At 44.8% G+C, this 20,116-nt stretch overlaps 1 protein-coding gene across 1 annotated transcript in view; it reads left to right on the forward strand.

Annotated features, from left to right (window-relative positions):
• Positions 1 to 19,588, forward strand: part of pax3b (paired box 3b) — a gene marked incomplete at its 5' end in the record, with an annotated part of 33,358 nt that extends 13,770 nt beyond the window's left edge. Inside the window, 5 exons of the mRNA XM_079732248.1 lie at positions 2,860 to 3,059; positions 3,796 to 3,955; positions 4,499 to 4,698; positions 14,411 to 14,606; positions 19,459 to 19,588. Coding sequence (XP_079588374.1) covers positions 2,860 to 3,059; positions 3,796 to 3,955; positions 4,499 to 4,698; positions 14,411 to 14,606; positions 19,459 to 19,493 — 791 coding nt within the window. The 3' untranslated portion in view covers positions 19,494 to 19,588. The remainder of the gene's footprint in view (positions 1 to 2,859; positions 3,060 to 3,795; positions 3,956 to 4,498; positions 4,699 to 14,410; positions 14,607 to 19,458) is intronic.
• Between the last annotated feature and the right edge of the window lie 528 nt (positions 19,589 to 20,116).

Raw genomic sequence — 20,116 nt, forward strand, 5'->3', positions numbered from 1 at the left:
CACTGTTGCATAGTTCCAGAGTGTAGAGTCCAGTATCACCATCCAAATGTCACGTTCATTCTCATTGGAGTCAGTAATGAATGTATCAGCGGGCCTGAATGCAGCAGGAGAGCAATCATGATGAAGAAGTTCATGTTGTGTGTGTTGAAGACCCGAGTGGTGCTGGGCGGTTGCTATGCCCCTGAGGTCCACAGCCCTGCTCTTCCCCACGGCTCACTGAAAGGGGTCTGCTAGGGGAGCCGGCATGAAAGCCTCCGCCTGCTCCTCCAGAGGCTGGCTGGCGGAGGCCGGGGGATGGAGCGGGTTGGGCTGGAGGAGGAAGAGGTGGGGGGGAGAGGGTTGGCTACAAAGGCATTGTCTCGTTCCCTCACTATGTCCGATCCAGAACAACTCCCAAATCCCTGTGAGCCTAGGCATCCCATATCCCTCCACCTCTAGAAACACACCCACCCCACCCTATCCCCACCCTGACCCACCTTGCCCCGCCCTGCTCCACCCTGCCCTGCTCAGCCCTGCTCCACCCGGCTACACCCAACTACACCCTGCCCCACCCGGCTTCAGCCAGCTACACCCTGCCCCACTCTGCCCACCCTGCCTTGCTGTTGTAAAGTTGTGTGCGTGTTTATCTTGGTGTGTGTGTATGTATGTGTGTGTGTTTGTGTGTATGTGTGTGTATATGTGTGTCTGAATGTGCAAGTGTGTGTGTGTGTATGTGTGTGTGTATGTGCACGTCTGTGTTTATCGTCTATCGTCTCAGTGTTTATGCAACTGTGCAGTTTCTCGTGAATCCAAAAAAATGGCATGTCCATAAAAGCTCAATCTTCAAGTGTGTGACACTAGAAAATGAGAATTCTCTGCTCTGCTCTTCTTCTTGACTCCCCCCCCCCCAATTCCCACAGTTGAATGTTTCTTGAGCAAACTGCTGCGAATGAGTTAGTTTAGTGCAACACTGTTAACTATACAACTAATGCAGTGTTGCACCTTAACTCCCCCTCATGGGGGGAACTAACACAGTGTTGCATACAAACTCCCTTGCACTGGAGGAGCATTATTGAAGCACCAACTTGGCCGCCTTGCGCTGGTGTGAGCAGGTCAGGAGCAGGGCTGGTAGGATGGCCTTCACAATGACTATCAGCAGCCTGAGGAGCAGAGGACGAGCGGGGCCACATGGCTGCTGTCAGGACCCCTGATGTAACTTAAGCTCAATCTCTGTAAAACCCGTCATCCATGACCACGACAGACACGTTGTTTGGCGTTTATTCTCCCATGTCGTGTTGTATCTATAGTGATCAGATGAAGTCACACATTGCCCCTGCCTGAAAGATATGAGGATATAGTCATGTGTGTGTGGGGGTATGTGGGTGCGTTGGTTTGTGTGTGTGTGTGTGTGTGTGTGTGTGTGTGTGTGTGTGTGTGTTTGTGTATGTGTTTGTGCATGCGTGTGTGTGTGTACTAAGTGTGTGTGTGTGTGTGTGTGTGTGTGTGTGTGTGTGTGTATTAAATGTGTGTGTGTGTGTTTGTGTGGGCCGTTTGCCTATGTGAGACTAACCACTGTCATTGTGTGAGTTGGCTGAACCTGGATCTGATCCAATCTGGGACCTAGGATCAGACCGGGTGCACTCTACAATAACAACAATAACAACATGAGAATAGATGGAGGAGAGCGCGGTGGGAACGATTCATTTCCCCTTCTGCTGAATGGCTCCTGGGTAAACGGAGCAGCAGGCACCTGGCACTCCATCAAGCCCACCAATACACCACCCCACCATCCCACCCCACGCCACCACCACCCACACAGGCACCCTGTCCCGAATCCCTGCCACCATTCCACTAAGTACCCTGTCCTAACCCTGGATGCTCAGACACGTACATACACACACACACTCACACAAAGGAAGGCCCCTGGAACCAAAGCGATCCTTTGTGTGGCTCTCAGCCCGGCGGGCCCCTGCGGTGATGCGGCGTCTTGTCCACTGGGGTTACCCCTGAGGCAGGGAATATCTCTTATGAATGGACGTATGTCTCGGCACATGATCACTGGGAAGAGAGCCTGATGCTGTGTGTGTGTGTGTGTGTGTGTGTGTGTGTGTGTGTGTGTGTGTGCGTGCGTGCGTGCGTGCGTGCGTGCGTGCGTGAGTGTGAGGGTGAGGGTGTGTAGTGTAGTGAGTGTCAAGAAAAGAAAAACTAAATGGTCCCTTGACAGCTTTCTGTAAACATGGATGGTAGAACACAGACGGGGCATGTTGTTGTTTCTCACATGACTTTATGCTCCTCGATGGTCAATCAGTCACGTTCCATTCAACGTGAAGTTCCACACCATGGCTTCACACCGCCTAATATGTTCAGAGCACGACACTGGAATCAGCTGGTGTTTTGCAAGTGCTTTTGGTGTTTTGCAAGCTGATTTTATTCCTTGCTTATGAATGAGATATATAAATGTTAAACTCCTATTGTGGTTACTAATGAGGCACTAATCCCATCATTAATCAAACATCTTTAATAAGATAAACGTATTCCATGTCTAATCACATGTCTAATGTCATGTCTAATGTCATTTCTAGTTTCATCGTAGTTTCATGTCTAATGTCATGTCTAGTTTCCTGTCTAGTGCCATGTCTAATGTCATGTCTAGTTTCATCGTAGTTTCATGTCTAATGTCATGTCTAGTTTCCTGTCTAGTGCCATGTCTAATGTCATGTCTAGTTTCATGTCTGGTTTCATGTCTAAGGTCATGTCTAAAGTCATGCTCTCTCAATGCTGGAGTCTGGTTCTGACTCCTCCCATGATGTTATGAGCCTGGTTCTGACTCCTCCCATTATGCTTTGAATCTAGTTCTGACTCCTCCCATGCCTCCACCAGGGAGCCTCTCTGAAGATTGCTCGGAGGTGGAGTCGGAGCCTAGCCTGCCCCTGAAGAGGAAGCAGAGGAGGAGCCGCACCACCTTTACGGCGGAGCAGCTGGATGAGCTGGAGCGGGCCTTCGAGAGAACCCACTACCCCGACATCTACACCCGCGAGGAGCTGGCCCAGCGCGCCAAGCTGACGGAGGCCCGCGTGCAGGTGGGCGGAGCTATCCATCTGCAGGTCACAGTGGTAGGAGAAAGGAACCTCTATCCAACAAGAACCTTTTGAAGCCTGCAGAACTACAGGCCTGTATGTAGGGCTACAGGCCTGTCGCTAGGGCTACAGGCCTGTCTATACGGCTACAGGCCTGTATGTAGGGCTACAGCCCTGTCTATAGGGCTATAGGCCTGTCTATAGGGCTACAGGCCTCTATGTAGGGCTACAGGCCTGTCTGTAGGGCTACAGGCCTGTATGTAGGGCTACAGGCCTGTATGTTTGAACCGTAAAGTGAAATAATGTATTAAAGAACAGCATACATAGATAAAGATATGAATTCAATGGATTCTTATCACATTATTTTACTGTAGACAATATTTGGTGGGTCCTCGGCCTACAGCACTTCTGCAGTGGGTCCCAGCAGGAAACGGCAGCTATGTGGGGACGTATGTGTATTCCTATGAGTATGTGTACATGGGTAGTGTCGGAGTGACAGGGACAAGTCCCGCACAGGCTTTAGCTCATTGTTGTTCTTTAATGCGTGTCACATGTCTAGTGAACCTATTCCCCTTTAGTTACTTTACCACACACCTCATATATCCACCCCGTCCTCACACGACAACATTCAGAATATAAATATGTAACCTCCAGAAACAAAGTATTTGTGTAGGTATTGACTGCGATGTGATTTAGCGTAGCGTCTGTTAGCACACTGATCTGGCGTTGTCTCTCCAAGGTCTGGTTCAGCAACAGGCGAGCACGCTGGCGTAAGCAGACAGGAGCCAATCAGCTCATGGTGTTTAATCAGCTGATCCCAGGGGGGTTCCCGCCCTCAGCCATGTCCGGTATCCCCTCGTATCAGCTGTCTGACAGCCCCTACCCATCCCCGTCACAAGGTACTACACCCACCCCCACCTAGCACCAGGTGCTACACCCACCCCCACCTAGCACCAGGTGCTACACCCACCCCCACCTAGCACCAGGTACTACACCCACCCCAACCTAGCATCAGGTACTACACCCACCCCCACTTAGCAACAGGTGCTACACCCACCCCAACCTAGCACCAGGTGCTACACCCACCCCCACTTAGCAACAGGTGCTACACCCACCCCAACCTAGCAACAGGTACTACACCCACCCCAACCTAGCAATAGGTACTACACCCATCCCCACTTAGCAACAGGTACTACACCCACCCCCACCTGGTCATGACATTAGGATATTAACTAAATTCTAGAATGCATTTCTGTATTGGATTAGTATTAAATGAATAGCGTTAAATACAAACTTAATGAATGATGCATAATATACAATGATATTACATCTAATACAGTGTAACCCTCAGTGGAATAAACAGGTATATTGTGGTGGTCTATGTGTGTGATACTGTCATCAGATCATCCATCCCGGTCTTTAACACATGGTGTCCTCCTCAGGGTCCGAGCCCCCCCCCAGCACGGTGCACCGTCCCCAGCCGCTGCCCCCCTCCTCGGGCCACCAGGGTTCCGCAGGAGGGCAGGGGGACGGGGCCTACTGCCTGGCCCCTGCACGCCACTCCTTCTCTGGCTACTCGGACAGCTTCGGGGGCCCCCCCAACCCCATGACCCCCCCGCTGGGGAGCGTACTGCCTCCGCAGGTAAGCGCCAGGGACCCAGGGGGTTCAGGTCGCGGTGCAGAAACAGCTTTCTGTGTCGTGGTTCTCAGGGCATGCGTTCTTTATGTGGTTGGCTCATTAGACCGCTCTCTGGTTGTGAAGGGGTCAACATGTTGACACACTCATGCACCCACCGCTGCAGGGAAGGGCCAAACCACGCCGCTTTGTAGACGTGAAGACATTTACATTTACATTTAGGGCATTTAGCAGACGCTTTTATCCAAAGCGACTTACAATAAGTGCATTTGTTACAATAAGTACATTTGTCATAAGAAGTGAAACAATATATCGCTGTCGGTACAGTAAAGATGTTCATAGAACCAAGTGCAAGTATTACAATCGCTAGGCTAACCCATTCCCCGTGTAAAGCAATGATAGCAGCTACTGTAGATGCTAGACAATTAAGTACCTTGAATAAGTGCAATGTACAAGTGCCAGGACGTACAACATTCAATGGTGGCTGTGCATTTACATTTACATTTAGGGCATTTAGCAGACGCTTTTATCCAAAGCGACTTACAAGAAGTGCATTTGTTGCAATAAGTACATTTGTCATAAGAAGTGTAGATGTTACAATCGACGTCAAATACTATAACAGTTATGTTTTCATAGTGCTGATTCATCTTAGACGACTACTGGAGGGAATGGGATTTTCCATTTCAATTATTTGGAAGCCACTAAGTGGACACAAACATACATTTATCATGTCATAGCCTAGCAGAATGAGACTGCATTAATTTAACAAAACCTTCTTTAACAAACGTCTGTACTGATTTGATGAGGTAAAGAATTTGACTGCTAGTAGAACAGCAACACTGAACATCAAGAAGAATAGATGGAGGCCTAAAATAAAAGACATTCAATTCACATTGAACACAGTCTTAAGAGGCGGAAATATGACCCATAAGCTACTTTCTGAGGTCTTTAAACAAAGACAAAACACGGTTATCTAAGTGTACATAATGTTTAGTCTACAGTGTGAATTGGACAGACTGAATTGGACATGATTAAACCGCTGATGTGCCAGTGATAGCCAGCAGCCTAAATTTCAACTGTAGTCCTTTGGCAAAATGTTAAGCTAGGCACAGGATGGTTAAAAAAAGTGGGTGTGCTGTTTGTATTAAAGAATACACACAGCAATATATAACAACAGTATAACATGATGCCAATAGACATATAACCATTCATACAAACCACCATAGGTTAGAAAGGACAGCTACAAGAATACATAGCAACAGACAAACATGAACTCAGCTTAAATACTAACGAAGGTGTTCACATTTTTGATTGCTTAAAAGCCAGTTCTTAAAGGAGAATATCACTGGAGGAGACATGAATCTGTATTGAAAGTGGGTCATTTATGTAGTCGATTAGTAACATAAATTTCAAATTTTGTGCCATCTTGACCGAAAAGATGCAGACAGTGACTTTTTGGCGCTTTTGGATTGAAGTTGACAATTCCCAAAATGCCAAATAATTTTTCACTCCCTGAGGGACATAACATAACAGCCAATAAGCGTTCACTCTCTGCAGTCCAGAGTGAACAGCAGCATGAAGGAGAAGTGATTGTTGCCGTTTGCGGACTCCCGTAGCTCTATATCTAAATAATATTATATAATATAATGTAAAGGTATCTATATATTATAATATAATATAAATTATAATATCACGGCCATAAGCTGTGTGCGCGTCTGGATGATATGATGAATTAAAGACTGCTACGGGTTCTCGGACGTCTCTGGTACTTCGACAACAAGTTAAAACTCGTATTGGGGGTTATCTGGACCAGAGTCCTGCATGAGTTCGGGTACCCGACGGGTGACCCGCACAATTTGGATGAAACGGGTGAAAAATAATGTACTGTGTCGGACCCGGACAAAGGTCGGATCGGACGCCTGAACAGCGCGGGTCGGTTGCGGGTTTTGCGATTGCGAGCGAGACGTCTCCGGTGCTGGAGATGTTATTCAGGAGCGGAGGAGTAAACTAAAACCGTCCACAGTGGATGATGTGCTTTTTTTGCACCGCAATCTAAAGCACCACGACAAACACCACATAGTGTAAGTCCCTGGCGTTTCATCTAATAGCTGGTTCAGACTAAACGATTTCAGCCCGATTTTGCCCCGCAAAAATGAATACGATCAATAGCAAGAAGAATAATGCTAATAAAGAAAACATGAGAAAATGGAACAACATAATGGAGACAACTTTGGTTGAAATGTCCACAAAGGAGTTCCATGATAGGGTGAAGGGATACAGGCTGCCGAGAAATATCCGACGCCCTTGATCTACCCGGTAAGTTTTGAGCCAACAGCTGTTGACGTGCTAATAGCTATCATAACCTATCATAAACCTCAAACCGCCAGCATAATGCCTAGTGCTAGGTACTCGGGATCCATTGTTGACGCTCTGTTGCTAGGCTACGTTGTTGCTGCGGGTAATTTGTATCGCTCATGTCACGCGCAACGCAAATACTGTGAGGAGTTGCTGCATTGAGCAGATATAAAAACCACTGGAACCTTTATGACAAAAATGTAGAAAACATTTATGTCAGTTCTAAACCTTAGATTTTCTAAATATCTTACAAACGTGAATGATACAAAGTAAAGAGAATCGCACCCTCGAATCTTGTACTGCGGTCAAACCAGCCGACCCATCGAGATCGGCAGTCAAGCCAGCCGACCCAGTTTTTTGCTGTACCTGATTCAATTTAAAAAAAATGCCCTGTTATTCCAGGCTCATTTCACTTTAGGGTTATAGTTCACGACCCCATAGGGTCACCCAAGAAGTTTCAGGACATTGTGATGTGTAGTTTCAACATAAAAGTCCACCAAAAATTCAAATAAGATACATATTACATATGATTTTGGATTCAATTAAAAAAAAAAAAAAATGTGTAGTTTCAAATTAAAAGCCCACTAGATATTGAAATATTACACATGTTTGGTGGGCTTTTATTTTGAAACTACGCATCAGAATGTCCTGAAACTTCTTGGATGACCCTATGGGGTCGTGAACTATAATCCTTATATGAATTGAGCCTGGAATAACAGGGCATTTTCTTTTACATTTAATCCAAAATCATATTTAGTATGTCTCATATTTGAATGTTTGGTGGGCTTTTATTTTGGAACTACACATCCGAATGTCCTGAAACTTCTTGGGTGACCCTATGGGGTCGTGACCTATAACCCTGCAGTGAAATGAGCCTGGAATAACGGGGCATTTTCTTTTAAATTTAATCCAAAATCATATTTAATATGTCTCATATTTGAATGTTTGGTGGGCTTTTAATTTGAGTCTGGCATAACAGGGCCTTTGCTTTTAAATCTCCAATAAACTATTGGCATAAGCTTACATTTGTCAATTAGTTGGGCTTTTATCGTGAAAATAGATACAACGTCCGTACATTTCCTTTGATAGTATTTGCTTTTAATGACTGTCTTTCGGTATGTACCAGACAAATGCTTTTATTTTGAAACTAGTTCTGAGGCGCTGAGGCGCTATTACCGTAATGGCAAGTATATACAGGTACAGCAAAAAACTGGGTCGGCTGGCTTGACCGCCGATCTCAATGGGTCGGCTGGCTTGACCGCTGTAATCTTGTAGTGTGGCCAGTCTTCTGACGAGACAAGGCCCGATTTCCTGGCTCTGTGATTGTATAGTGTAACATGTTAAATCGGGGAGGAATATCTGAGAATCGTATAGTCTGAACCAGCCATATGTGTCTAATTTTCCTTCGGGTGTGGGTCGGGGGTCGGTATCAATTTATAGCGGGTCTGGTTGTGTGCGGAATGTAATTTGCGGGTACGGGCGGGTGCGGGTTTGCAAAATAAGACCCGTGTATTGATTCTCAGCCAGGGTGTAGAAGGAATGGGGGAAGAAACGTTGGCTTTGACTCTCTGAAGTCCAGATTGAAACGCAACTTCAGATTCATGTGGAAGGACCAGAGACGTCGGAGAACTTGACACAGTTGTCTATTCATAATATCATCCAGAGGCGCACACAGCTTTCGGCCGTTGTATTATATATTATATTATCGATGTCTATATATTATATAATATAATTTAGATATAGAGCTCCAGGTATCCCGCCGGAGCTCCCAGAGTGTTCTAGAATATCTTATAGAACACGGCCAAAAGTTGTGTGCGCCGGATGATATTATGAATAAACTGCTGCGTCTCTAGTAGCCTACTACATCATTGCTTCTTTAGCGCTTGTGTGATCTACTGGTCACACCGGTTACACGGAACTGTCAAAATCCATACCTTAGCGCAAATTCACCCTATATCATATACCCCTAAGTCCCACCCACTGGCACTGATCTTAAATAGGTCTGTAGTGTCAGTGGGTCCCACCCCCTAGGCGGGTTTGAAAATGAGGAGTGCTTGTAGTTTTGGAGTTTTCGTAATTTTGCGTCATTTAAAGCAGGGAGTATTAGAGGTAGATACGGATCTCTCCTGTCTCAGGGGTTATGCAAGACCATTCAGAAATATGACTGGGTTTCTAACGATACAAGGCTTAATGCAAATGGGTGAAGTGTCCCTTTAAGACGGTGGGTGAATGTATGGTGGGAGGTGCAATTTCTAATCTCCACTGGCAATTGGTTCCATAGTTTAGAGGCTCTCACATAGAATCATAATTGACCAAAGGAGCTGGACCTAAGAAGTACTACACAGTACCCTCTTAGAGCAGACCTTGTGGTTCGGCTCTTGGATTTTCTCTGCTGTATAAAAGTGCAGAGTGGTGGGGAGCCTTGCCATTGATAATCTTAAAAGTGAGGCAGTATGTTTTTAAATATTTTTCCAGCTGAGCAAGTTACTTTTGCCAAGGATGTAATAGGGGTGGTAAAGCTTTGGTTTTCTGTCCAAAACTTTAAGCGCTTGTTTGTGAAGTAATAAAATAGGCCTTTATGTTGTGTTATTCACCTGAATCCAACTCGTCATACATTATGTTAAGTGGGAAATTATCATATCATTCATATAGAGCTTTGCTGCAGGTGTTGTCAGACATTTCCTTATATATCTGAAGCTGGCTAGATTGTATTTAGTTATTTGCGTTACCTTTCTCACTTGGTTTTTGAGTAGTGTCAAGGATAATACCTAGATATTTAAAATACGTAACTGTTTGAACGACCTCCCCAGACACATACACCTTGGGTTCACACTGTCTTCTTTAAATTGAGATACAACTGTGAGTCAGCAAGCCCCTTATATACATGTACCATTGTATCATTGGGTTTGGCAGCAGCTTGGGCTTTGGTTTTTTCATGAACTTAATTTACTGTATCATCAGCATACATCTGAACTTCACACCAAGTGCATACTGATGGCAGGTAATTTATATAAAGGCTGAACAGAATAGGGCCCAGGATAGATCCCTGGGGTACACCCAGTTCGTTCCTCAGGGGTGGTGATGTATCACCACTAACCCTTACTCACTGAACTCTATTTGACAGATATGATCTCATCCAGTTAATAACACTGGTTGAGAAATTAAAAAATTAGTATTTGATGATAGACAGTGCCAATATTTTTTGAGATCTGGAAAATTGCTCCAACTATGTTTCCTTTGTCCATTTGATTTGATCTTTTATTTCCACTAAAAAACAATTTGCTGTCTTGATTGGCTCTAAAGCCGTTGATTCGGTGGAGAAGGTTCATTATTTCTTGATGCCAGAATGAAGAGGAGATTGTGCATTCAATAGCCGTTTAAAATCATAGCTGTATAGTTGTATATAGTTGACGAAAAGTGGCGAGAAAAACACCTTGTGTTTTGAACCACTAAATCAATCAAATGTGTATTTTAAGCTCACACAGACAAACACTCACTGACACACACACACACACACACACACACACACACACACACACACACACGCACATACACAGAAACACACACACAAATGCACACAAACGGGTAAGGATATTTTTATCTCAAATAGTTTTTTTAATTATATAATATAATGTAATATTCAAAAGTAAGGATTGTAGGTAAACATATATGATCGTCGCTTGCTTTGGCTTCCATCAACCAATGTCTGGATTCTTAAATAAAATGACTTTTTCTTCTTTTTTTTATGTTAAGACTTCAATTCTAACAATCGACAGAATCAATACTTATTTAGCATACCATCTTAAGTTACACGAGAAGCACATCTGGGTCTGGAAAAAGTCAATTCCTAATGTCATTTTTCAGAAATACAATTCACCATTCAGAGCACCATTCTGGCAGTAACTCAGAGAGGCCCCGGCCTGAGTGTTTGAGTGCGTCTTAAACCCAGCTTCTCCATCCCTGCTGGGGACGGACTCTGGTCCCCCTCCTCCCCCCGAGCGTCTCCCTGAACTCCTCCGCATTACACATGCCAGGCAGACAGCTCCGCTTACATCCACACAACGCTTGTTTACACCGGCACCATGCAAGTCAACCCCTCTCTTTAACCAAAACACCACGCGGTGAGGCCCCTCAGACAGGGTCTGGGGGACTATGGCCCAAAGGTGAATATCAAGAACCGATCACTAAAAACACATATATACATGTATATATACAAATATATAAATATATATATATATATATATATATATATATATATATATATATATATGTGTTTTGAACGCGTCACACGTGTGTAACATTACATGCCATTGCACTACGTCATTCTGTGATGAGCTTTTATCTTATACGACTCAGAATAAACACATTTTCCATTTGTAATATGTGCGCAGACGCAGCCTATGCATTCTATAAATAAAAACAGGACTGCGCACGTAGGGTCTAGACATGACAAGAGCAGTGAGCATATTCATATGGAACGCACACTCTCAGGCTAATCGTGACTGTTACGACCCCAAATAGTATCCAGGGGGATCAGGGGAGTAACAAAGAATATTTTAGTTTCCGGGGGACAAGGAGGAGACACAGACAGAGGTAACGGTAAGCAAAAAGGTTTATTGACATGCCAAAGAACTAAGAACCACTTTCCCAAAAGAGGAAAGCACGAAACAAAAGAACCAACTACAAACCACCCAAATAGTCTACTACTCACAACCAATAGCTCACTACCCTCACAAGATCACACCAACAACGGCACTCGGTCACTAGTTCCACCACACAACAATCGTCGACCGCTTGCTGGCACAAAAAGGAAGAGGTGTGTGCTTGTCTGCTCCCAGCTAATATAGCCATCAGGTGAGCACAGGTGCACTCAATTTCCTGATTGCTAGGGTTGCAATCAGAAAGGGGGGGAAAGGGCATCAGTCTGGGGAGAGAACACAGTGAAACACAAACACAACATAAACACAACACACTACGTCCGTAACAGTGACTGATACTCTGATGTTATGTTTCACAGGACAGAGACAGAGCACCGGTGTCCTACAGTCTCATGTTATGTTTCACAGGACAAAGACAGAGCACCAGTGTCCTTTAGTCTCATAGGAGACTATAGGAGAGAGAGTTCATCTCTCATAGGAGAGAGATCTGTAGAGAGAGAGAGGCAGAGAGCGAGAGAGGGAGCAGTGGTTGAATTGCCCCACCAGCTTCGGGGGGGGGGTCAGTATTTCCACTGGGTGGGCGATGGCGTCATTAGAAAGCCCTGCCTCTATATTCATACCTACATCATTACAAACCTACAGTGTGTAGCCTACATTCTTCTGAAATTGTATAAAATGCCTATGCCAGGTACATTCTTCAGAAACGGTATAAAATGCCTATGCCAGGTAGCTAATTCTGAAGAAAGAAACACATGCTAACCGATATCTTGGGGAAACAACAAACAACACCAACAACAACAACAACATCAAGAAAGGATTATTGGAGCATTTTCGTGATTGCTCATTCATGTGACCTGCAAGTTGGGGCAGCAGCGCGCTGAATGCGGGCTGCAGGCTAACTGACGTGACTGTCAATAAGTGAACACTGAACAAGATTATCAGCTTCAAACGGCTACACTACACTTCAAACAACAACTAGGCTAAAAACCTAATTTAGTTGACATTTTTTCACAACTCATAAGGAACCTCCACCTTGATACCGTAGCTCTCCACGCAGCTCTATTGGTAACGACAAACACACAAAATCTGCATCACTGCCAGTGCGTGTTTCGTATTGGAGCAATTGTCGAGTGATGTCAAGTAAACAAAAGTCAAGGAAGCTGAAGGAGCAAAAAGGTACAGTCCACTGAAGGGGTGTTTGAAATCGTATGTTTATTCCTTGCATGATGAGCACAGATTGAGAAATAATATATAACCAAACACTTCACACATCAAGTATTTCAGTACCCCCCAAACTGTCGTTTTAGTCCCTTTTAGGGGGGGTCCAAATCCCATTCGAGGGGGTCAGACCCCCCCCCCCCCCCCCCCCCCCCCCCCCGTAATTCGAACCCTGAGAGGGAAAATATGGAGCAACTTCCTGGTCCAATTCAACATGGATGCCTTCTTTCAAGTCCGCCCCACCCCAACCCTTAACCCCCAACCCTCCCCCGTGGTTGGGAAATTATTTAAGCAGCACCATGTGAGTGTGTGGATGTAGAATAATATGTCACTTAGAGGGCCAAGAGGGCCGAAAGAGTAGCATGAACCTGCTTCTTATTAGGACAGCCAGAGGGGCCCTGGGGTCCACACTCAGAGAGAGAGAGAGAGGGAGAGAGAAGGACAGAGAGAGAGAGAGAGAGAGAGGGAGGGAGGAGAGAGAGGGAGGAAGAGGGAGAGAGAGAGAGAAAGGATAGAGATAGGGAGAGATGGAGAGAGAGAGAGGAGAGTGGCTGCAGAGGTAAAGTGGATATGAGGCGTTTTACGTTTTAAAGGTAGCCGCAGGTCAAAGTGACGTGTCAGGTGGTCTCTTTTCATCACCCCCACATTCTGGGAACAATAATTGATGACGGACAGATGAGGTTCTTCTTAAGAGTGTATGTGTGTGCATATGTGCACACATATGGAAAGGGGGGGTTGTGCTCAGGTTGGTTTTGACCCAATCACAGACGGTCCGAACCGCAGCTCTTTTCCGTCGTTCCCCCCGCCCTTAATGTGATTATACAGCTCTAATGAAGAGCAGGTCAGCAGGCTGGTTCTTATTCCATGGTTCTGGAGCTTGCTGTGTCCCTCATCACTATCTCCAGCACATCTCTTATCACCAGCCTCATCCTGGGCGGCGGCCCGGACAACTTCAGGATAAGTAGAGCCTATAGTCTGAGACAAATTGCCTAATTCTTCCTCTTTGGTGCTAGCTTCTCTCTCTCTCCCTCTCTCTCTCCCTCTCTTTCTCTCTCTCTCTCTCTCTCTCTCTCTCTCTCTCTCTCTCTCTCTCTCTCCCCTCTTTCTCTCTCTATTTCTCCCCCTCTCCCTCTCTCTCTCTCTGGCGGTGTGGGAAATGGCCTTGCTATAAACGTTTGAGGGAGATTTTCTTTGTGTGTGTATGTATGTGTGCACGTGTGTGTGTGTGTGTGTGTGTGTGTGTGTGTGTGTGTGTGTGTGTTTGTGTGTGTGTGTGTGTGTGTGGATGCACGATGTGCACATTTTGTACAATAGTGAGCATAATATTATTTGTATCCGAGGCCTGGTGAAGAAACACACCCAATATCAGTCTACTTATTACACATCTGATACCAAACCCTCCTTATGGCCACCTTAAGCTGGCCTACCAAGGCCAGACTGTCTTGCTGATGGCTTACCACTGGTACCATGTGGGTGTGTCTCCCCAGGTGATGGGTCTCCTGAACCCCGGCGGCGCACCCCTCCAGCCCCAGAGCGAATACTCCCTCTCCCCGCCCCCCTCCAGCTGCAGCCTGAGCAGCGGGTCGGTCCCCCCGCCCAGCTCCCAGCCCTACTGCCCGGCCTCCTACGGGGCCTACAGCGTGGACCACGTGGCCTCATACCAGTACGGCCAGTATGGACAAGGTAAGGTCTACACGATACACATTCTAATCGGACTGAGACTGAATATGCGATGATGGTAGCAACCCAACGGAGGCCTTAAACAGGGCTTCACGCGTCCGTTTACTTCGAAAGACTGCGCCATTCAATAGAGAGGTGTCGATAAACGCATCATGTAATAATAAATAATGTAGAAACCCCAGTCGATAATGTTACAAATTTCTGAGCGCATAATATAATAACACTTTGCTAACTATTATAATTAACTATTACGTATACTATTACGTTCCTCCTTACATTATGAAGCAAGCATAATAATTTTCTACCTATAAGCCGTTTTCACACATTTTTGCCGCATTTGTATATCAGCAGATTCTACCCTGAGGGTGATTCACACTTAATGCTTTATATGCGGACATCAATGTCATTTAGACATCAGTAGAATCAATGGGGGGATTAGGGGGGTGGGCTTGCAAGGGCGGGATATGACGTAGGGTCAAAGTTCGTAAGAGGGGGGATAAGTGTGGCCACTGTAACTGTAGTTTGTTTTACCGTAGACAAAATGGAGGCAGAACAGGCGGAACTCATCGCAAAATGTTGCTAAATTGATACATTATATATTCTGTTGCCTCCACAAAATCTTAAGCATCGATCGATGAAAGATTGGAGCATGAGTTAGAGACAGATAGAAGAAACGACGAAGAAGAAAGGCGTCGCGAACGACTGGGTTAACAGAGAAAGAGAGCATGAGAAAACAGGGAGTGGAAGGATGGGACCCTATAATTTTCAGCTGACTGTTGTCAATAATACTTTTTCTTTAAAACATTTTCTATCACGTGCAGCTGTGGACAGATCTATTGTTTTATTATATGATGTGTACTTTTAGGGTTATGATATTTTTTAACCATTCAGCGAACAAAAGGCAACAGGCTGATTATCATTTAAGGGGCCACTCAATGACATGCAGAAGCATCATCAACACGCCCACTGAAGTGGTGTGAGATATACCGACTTTCTACTCCTCATTCACACATAAGGTCATTTACATTTCCTAAGGAGAAAATACTACCTCAGGGGTAGTATTATTCATACAATATTCAGGGTACAAATATCAGGATATGTTGTTCACACATACGGCCCATCAGGGGAATATCAGGACTTACACGTGTGTCTGAAAGCAGCTAGTGTGTAAGCATTTGATTACATTATTAAATGAGTCCATTTCTGGGTAACAGGGGTAATTGTTCAATGGAAATTGTAGTATACTATGTATGCAAATCAATTATTAAATAGCTTTTACTGTTATTCAGGGCTGAAAAGTGCATTGACATTATAAAATGCATGGCAACTACTATTGGTTAGTTGTATCATCATATCAAGTGTCCTGGCCAAGACAGGCAGCAGTAGCCTACAGTCACACATAGCATACCCACAAAACATGAAAAATAAAACAACTAAAACAGTCTGCATGGGGGAGGGGGGATATCAACATCACAAGACATTTTGGGAGGCTCAAGGAGCAGAGTAATATTAAGTATGAGCAACAGAGCGTGAAACCATTTTGGGAGGCTCAAGGAAGTGGCTCAATATTACAATTGAGCAACAAAGTGTAGTCTTGTGGTGGACTCTATAGACATAATCCACCATACTGTGTTATTGATAAGTTTTCGTTCTACACTTTAGGGACGACTCTTTAAGATCATGTGACTTGTTTGTTGATATGCCGATCGGCGCAATGTTTGAATTTAACAGTTTTAATGGTAACATGTGCTTGTGTGTGTGTATGCGGTGTGTATGTGTGTGCGTGCGGTGTATGTGTGCGTTTGCGCGTGCTGTGTGTGTGTGTGTGAGCTGCGGGCTGCTTTGCATGCATGTGTGTGCGTGCGTGTGTGCGGTGTTTGTGTATGCGGTGTCCTGCGCTGACTTTGTCTTGAAATGTCAGCGCGCGCGTGTGTGTTTCTGCGCGTGTGTGTTTCTGCGCCTGTGTGTATATGAGGTGTGTATGTGCGTGCGTGCGGTGTACGTGTGCGTTCGCGCGTGCTGTGTGTGTGTGTGTGTGTGTGTGTGTGTGAGCTTCAGGCTGCTTGGCACATGCGCACTGACCAACTTGAGTGACTTGCGCGACAGGCCTGCTTTAAATATTACTAAGATGTACCTTGCCAACCTACTTCCTGTCTACGTGAGTGGACATGGTCCTGCAAGATGTGGGGAGTTTTCAGAGAAGGGGCGGCTAATCTGGAAGTATATCAAAATATTTGGGTTACTTTTTGAAAGAAAAGCACTGTTTTTTTTCAATGACGATAACATTATATTAATCAGAAATACAGCCTAGATATTGTTAATAAGGTAAATGACAATTCTAGCTGGAAACTGGAGATTTTTCATGGAAAATCTAAATAGGAGTACAGAGGCCCCCTTCCAGCAACGATCACTTCAGTGTTCTGAAGGTACACTGTTAAGCTAATTGTGTTAAATGGCTAATTGATGATTAGAAAACACTTGTGCAATTATGTTAGCACAGCTGAAAATTGTTGAATAAAAGTGTGAGTCTTCATTGAAAACATTGTCTGGGTGACACCAAACTTTTGAACAGTAGTGTATGTATAAACCTATGTGTGTATATATATATATATATATATATATATATATATATATATATATATACACACCTATATATATTTACACCAATAATGATGAAATATATATGAGTAACATTAACATTATCGACTTTATTATCTGAAATTAAAATAGTCTTCTGCGGTGGTTTCAGAATACTGTTTTTGCTTTTTCAAGGAAACATCTGCTTTATGGGTCTGTTTAACCATTTCTTCTTTGTTGGATTTTGAGCACAGTGATTTCTAAATGTTAAAACCAGATGTGTCTTATTAGTTAAAAATAAGTATGTATTTTTCACATTAAGTAGAAATCCAAGCACAAATTTGATATGATTTTGGACTTTTTACACATTAAAATATTCACTGAAAAATAATTGTACTGCTAGGTTCCAAAACATGTACAGAGTAAGACACAGAGTATGAGATTGTGGAAGGAGAAGGAGAAAAGAGACAATTTTCTTTATTTAAGGTTTATAGATTTTGAAATCACACCATTTCATCAAATTAGGTTGAACTCAAAATGCTATAATATACAATTAAGGACTTGGTTTAGAAGTTGTCAGAACCAATAATTAATAATGCAAAACCTAGCAATATATAATCTTATTAGTGTGTCAGGTCTGGTCATCATCACATTTCTGACCCAATACTAAACCATTTTGCTCTGCAAATGTATGCTTCCTTTTAACGACAAGATTGTAGTGGGAGGAGAGCTTAATGTGGAGGAATATTCACAGATTATTAGAATAAAAAATTGGACAATGTGTAAAGATGCAGCCAAGCCAGTACCAGATTGTTTTAATTTTGAATATTTTATATAAAACAGAAAAATCATCTATAATTTGCTCAAATAAAATAAACAATTAATTGTTTCAAGGTTTTAAACAATGTGGTTTTAAATTGTAAAGGTTTTATATTATATGAGCTTGAGTGAGCAAGGACCTTTCAATCAAATAATTTAGTTAGCCACAGTCGACATCAGTGTGATATGCGTACACACAGTAATACAAGATGGCCTCCCCTCAGCTAGGAGTCCTCAACAGATATCTACCTGGGTCCAACAGGGAGGGGGTGGACTTCACTTCAAATTGTTAGTACTGGGGTTAACATTGACTTGAAAACAAACTTCTTACAGAAATATGGAAGAAAACTTTATTTTCTTTTTCATTTTTTTTCCTTCTTTCCCCCCCACCCCCAATTATGGTCCATAGAAGATGAACCAATCAGGGTCATCAACTGACCGTATGACTACCCCCTCTCTCTCTGTACACTGAAACTACTTCAAAGCCATGGGTGTATGGGCCCTGCATCACCGGCATCTATCGAAGATATCTGAGCAAGCATCCGAGAGCGGTAACTGTCTAATGACATATCTCACTGGGATTTCTGCAGGCTAAGATGTGAGTTATGAGGGCATCACACATGAAACACCCTCGTTACGTTGCATTTGATAAGCCTTCACAAACACACAATCACACACACACACACACACACACACACACACACACACACACACACATGAAGTGTGCGACGCAGTTCAGAGTGGTGCATCTTGATGTGGTTAATCAGTGTGAGTGGATCGCCAGTGTGCGGCCGGCCCTACACAGGCAGAGGAAAGTGCTCTTCCAGGGGCTGGGTGGATCCTAAGGGCCTCTGGCAGCGGGGCTATTGGAACCAGGTGGTTGGTGAGGTCAGCTGGGGAACCAGTATCAAACAGTGCTGTACGCTTGTCGTAAATGACATGGGGCTAGGCTAGCTTCTTTTAAATTACCTATGCAGAGATCAACGTCACTTTTCTCTCATTTTGATGCATTACGTGCAGGTAACATTTTTGCTGAAAGTGCTGAAAATAAAGAAGTGCTGTTGTTATGTGGGGCGTGCATTGATCAGATCATAGAGTGCAGGCAGGCACCAAAGCAGCCCAGGTTGAAGCCATCCCCGTTCTGCGGCCGGTTCTCCGTCAGCGCGGCGTTGGCAGACGTTGTACTTCCAGCCTAAACCTCCAGTAGAGCAATAATGTCGGCACACCGGGTCGCTCCGTCGTTTCCCCTCTCGTTGATTCCTTGGTAAACTGCCAAGGAATCAACGTGATCTGTTCACACCTCACACTGCACTAGGCTGTTAGCATAATATTTGCATGTGTGCGTTGGTGGAAAGGCATCCAAAACCACGTGGCTAGACTGTACAGCCTCCCTCTCTTGTCTCACTTTATGTCAAAACGAATATATCATACTTAACTTAATGGATCCCCTCTTTTCTAGGTGCCCTTCCTTACCTGAGGCCTGAGATCACCTAAGGACTTGGAGCGGACCTCATGAGGAACACCCGCGCGTGTGCGTGTGTTTGTGTGCACGTGCGTGAGTGTGCATGTGTGTGTGTGTGTGTGTGTGTGTGCGTGTTTGCGTGCGTGCTGGTGCGTGCTTGTGTGTGCGTGCCTGTGTGTGTGCGTGCGTGCGTGCTTGCATGTGCGTGGGTGTGTGTTTGTACACAGATGGTGTTCTTCAACTCACAGCTGGGTCTGCCCATGAAGCTCTCCACATCCTCCCCCTCCTCCCCGATCCCTACCCCCCTCTTTCTCTCTTTGTCTTCCCCGCTCGTCCCCTGGGGTCCGGTGATGTGAGGCGACGCTGGGGCAGGAGCATGGCGTGAGCGAGGTGGGCCCGCTGGACGCTCCTCTTCAAGGAAAGGCCTTTGGAGGGGTCAGGGGTGACCTCAGAGAGAGTGACAGATGAGAGAGTGGAACAGAGAAGGGTGGGGGGGGTGAAAAAGAAACCTTTGAGGGGGACACGGCTGTATCTTTCACTGGGGGGGGAGGGGGGCAGCCTCCTACTATAGACCCCGACTTGCACACTGAAAGATCTCAGCTGGGTCACAAGTCACGACCAAGAGACACTTGAGAAACCAAGAAAAAGTGAGAGC

The sequence above is a fragment of the Pollachius pollachius genome, assembly GCF_949987615.1.
Source record: "Pollachius pollachius genome assembly, chromosome: 3".
In the NCBI taxonomy this organism is placed as follows: Eukaryota; Metazoa; Chordata; class Actinopteri; order Gadiformes; family Gadidae; genus Pollachius; species Pollachius pollachius.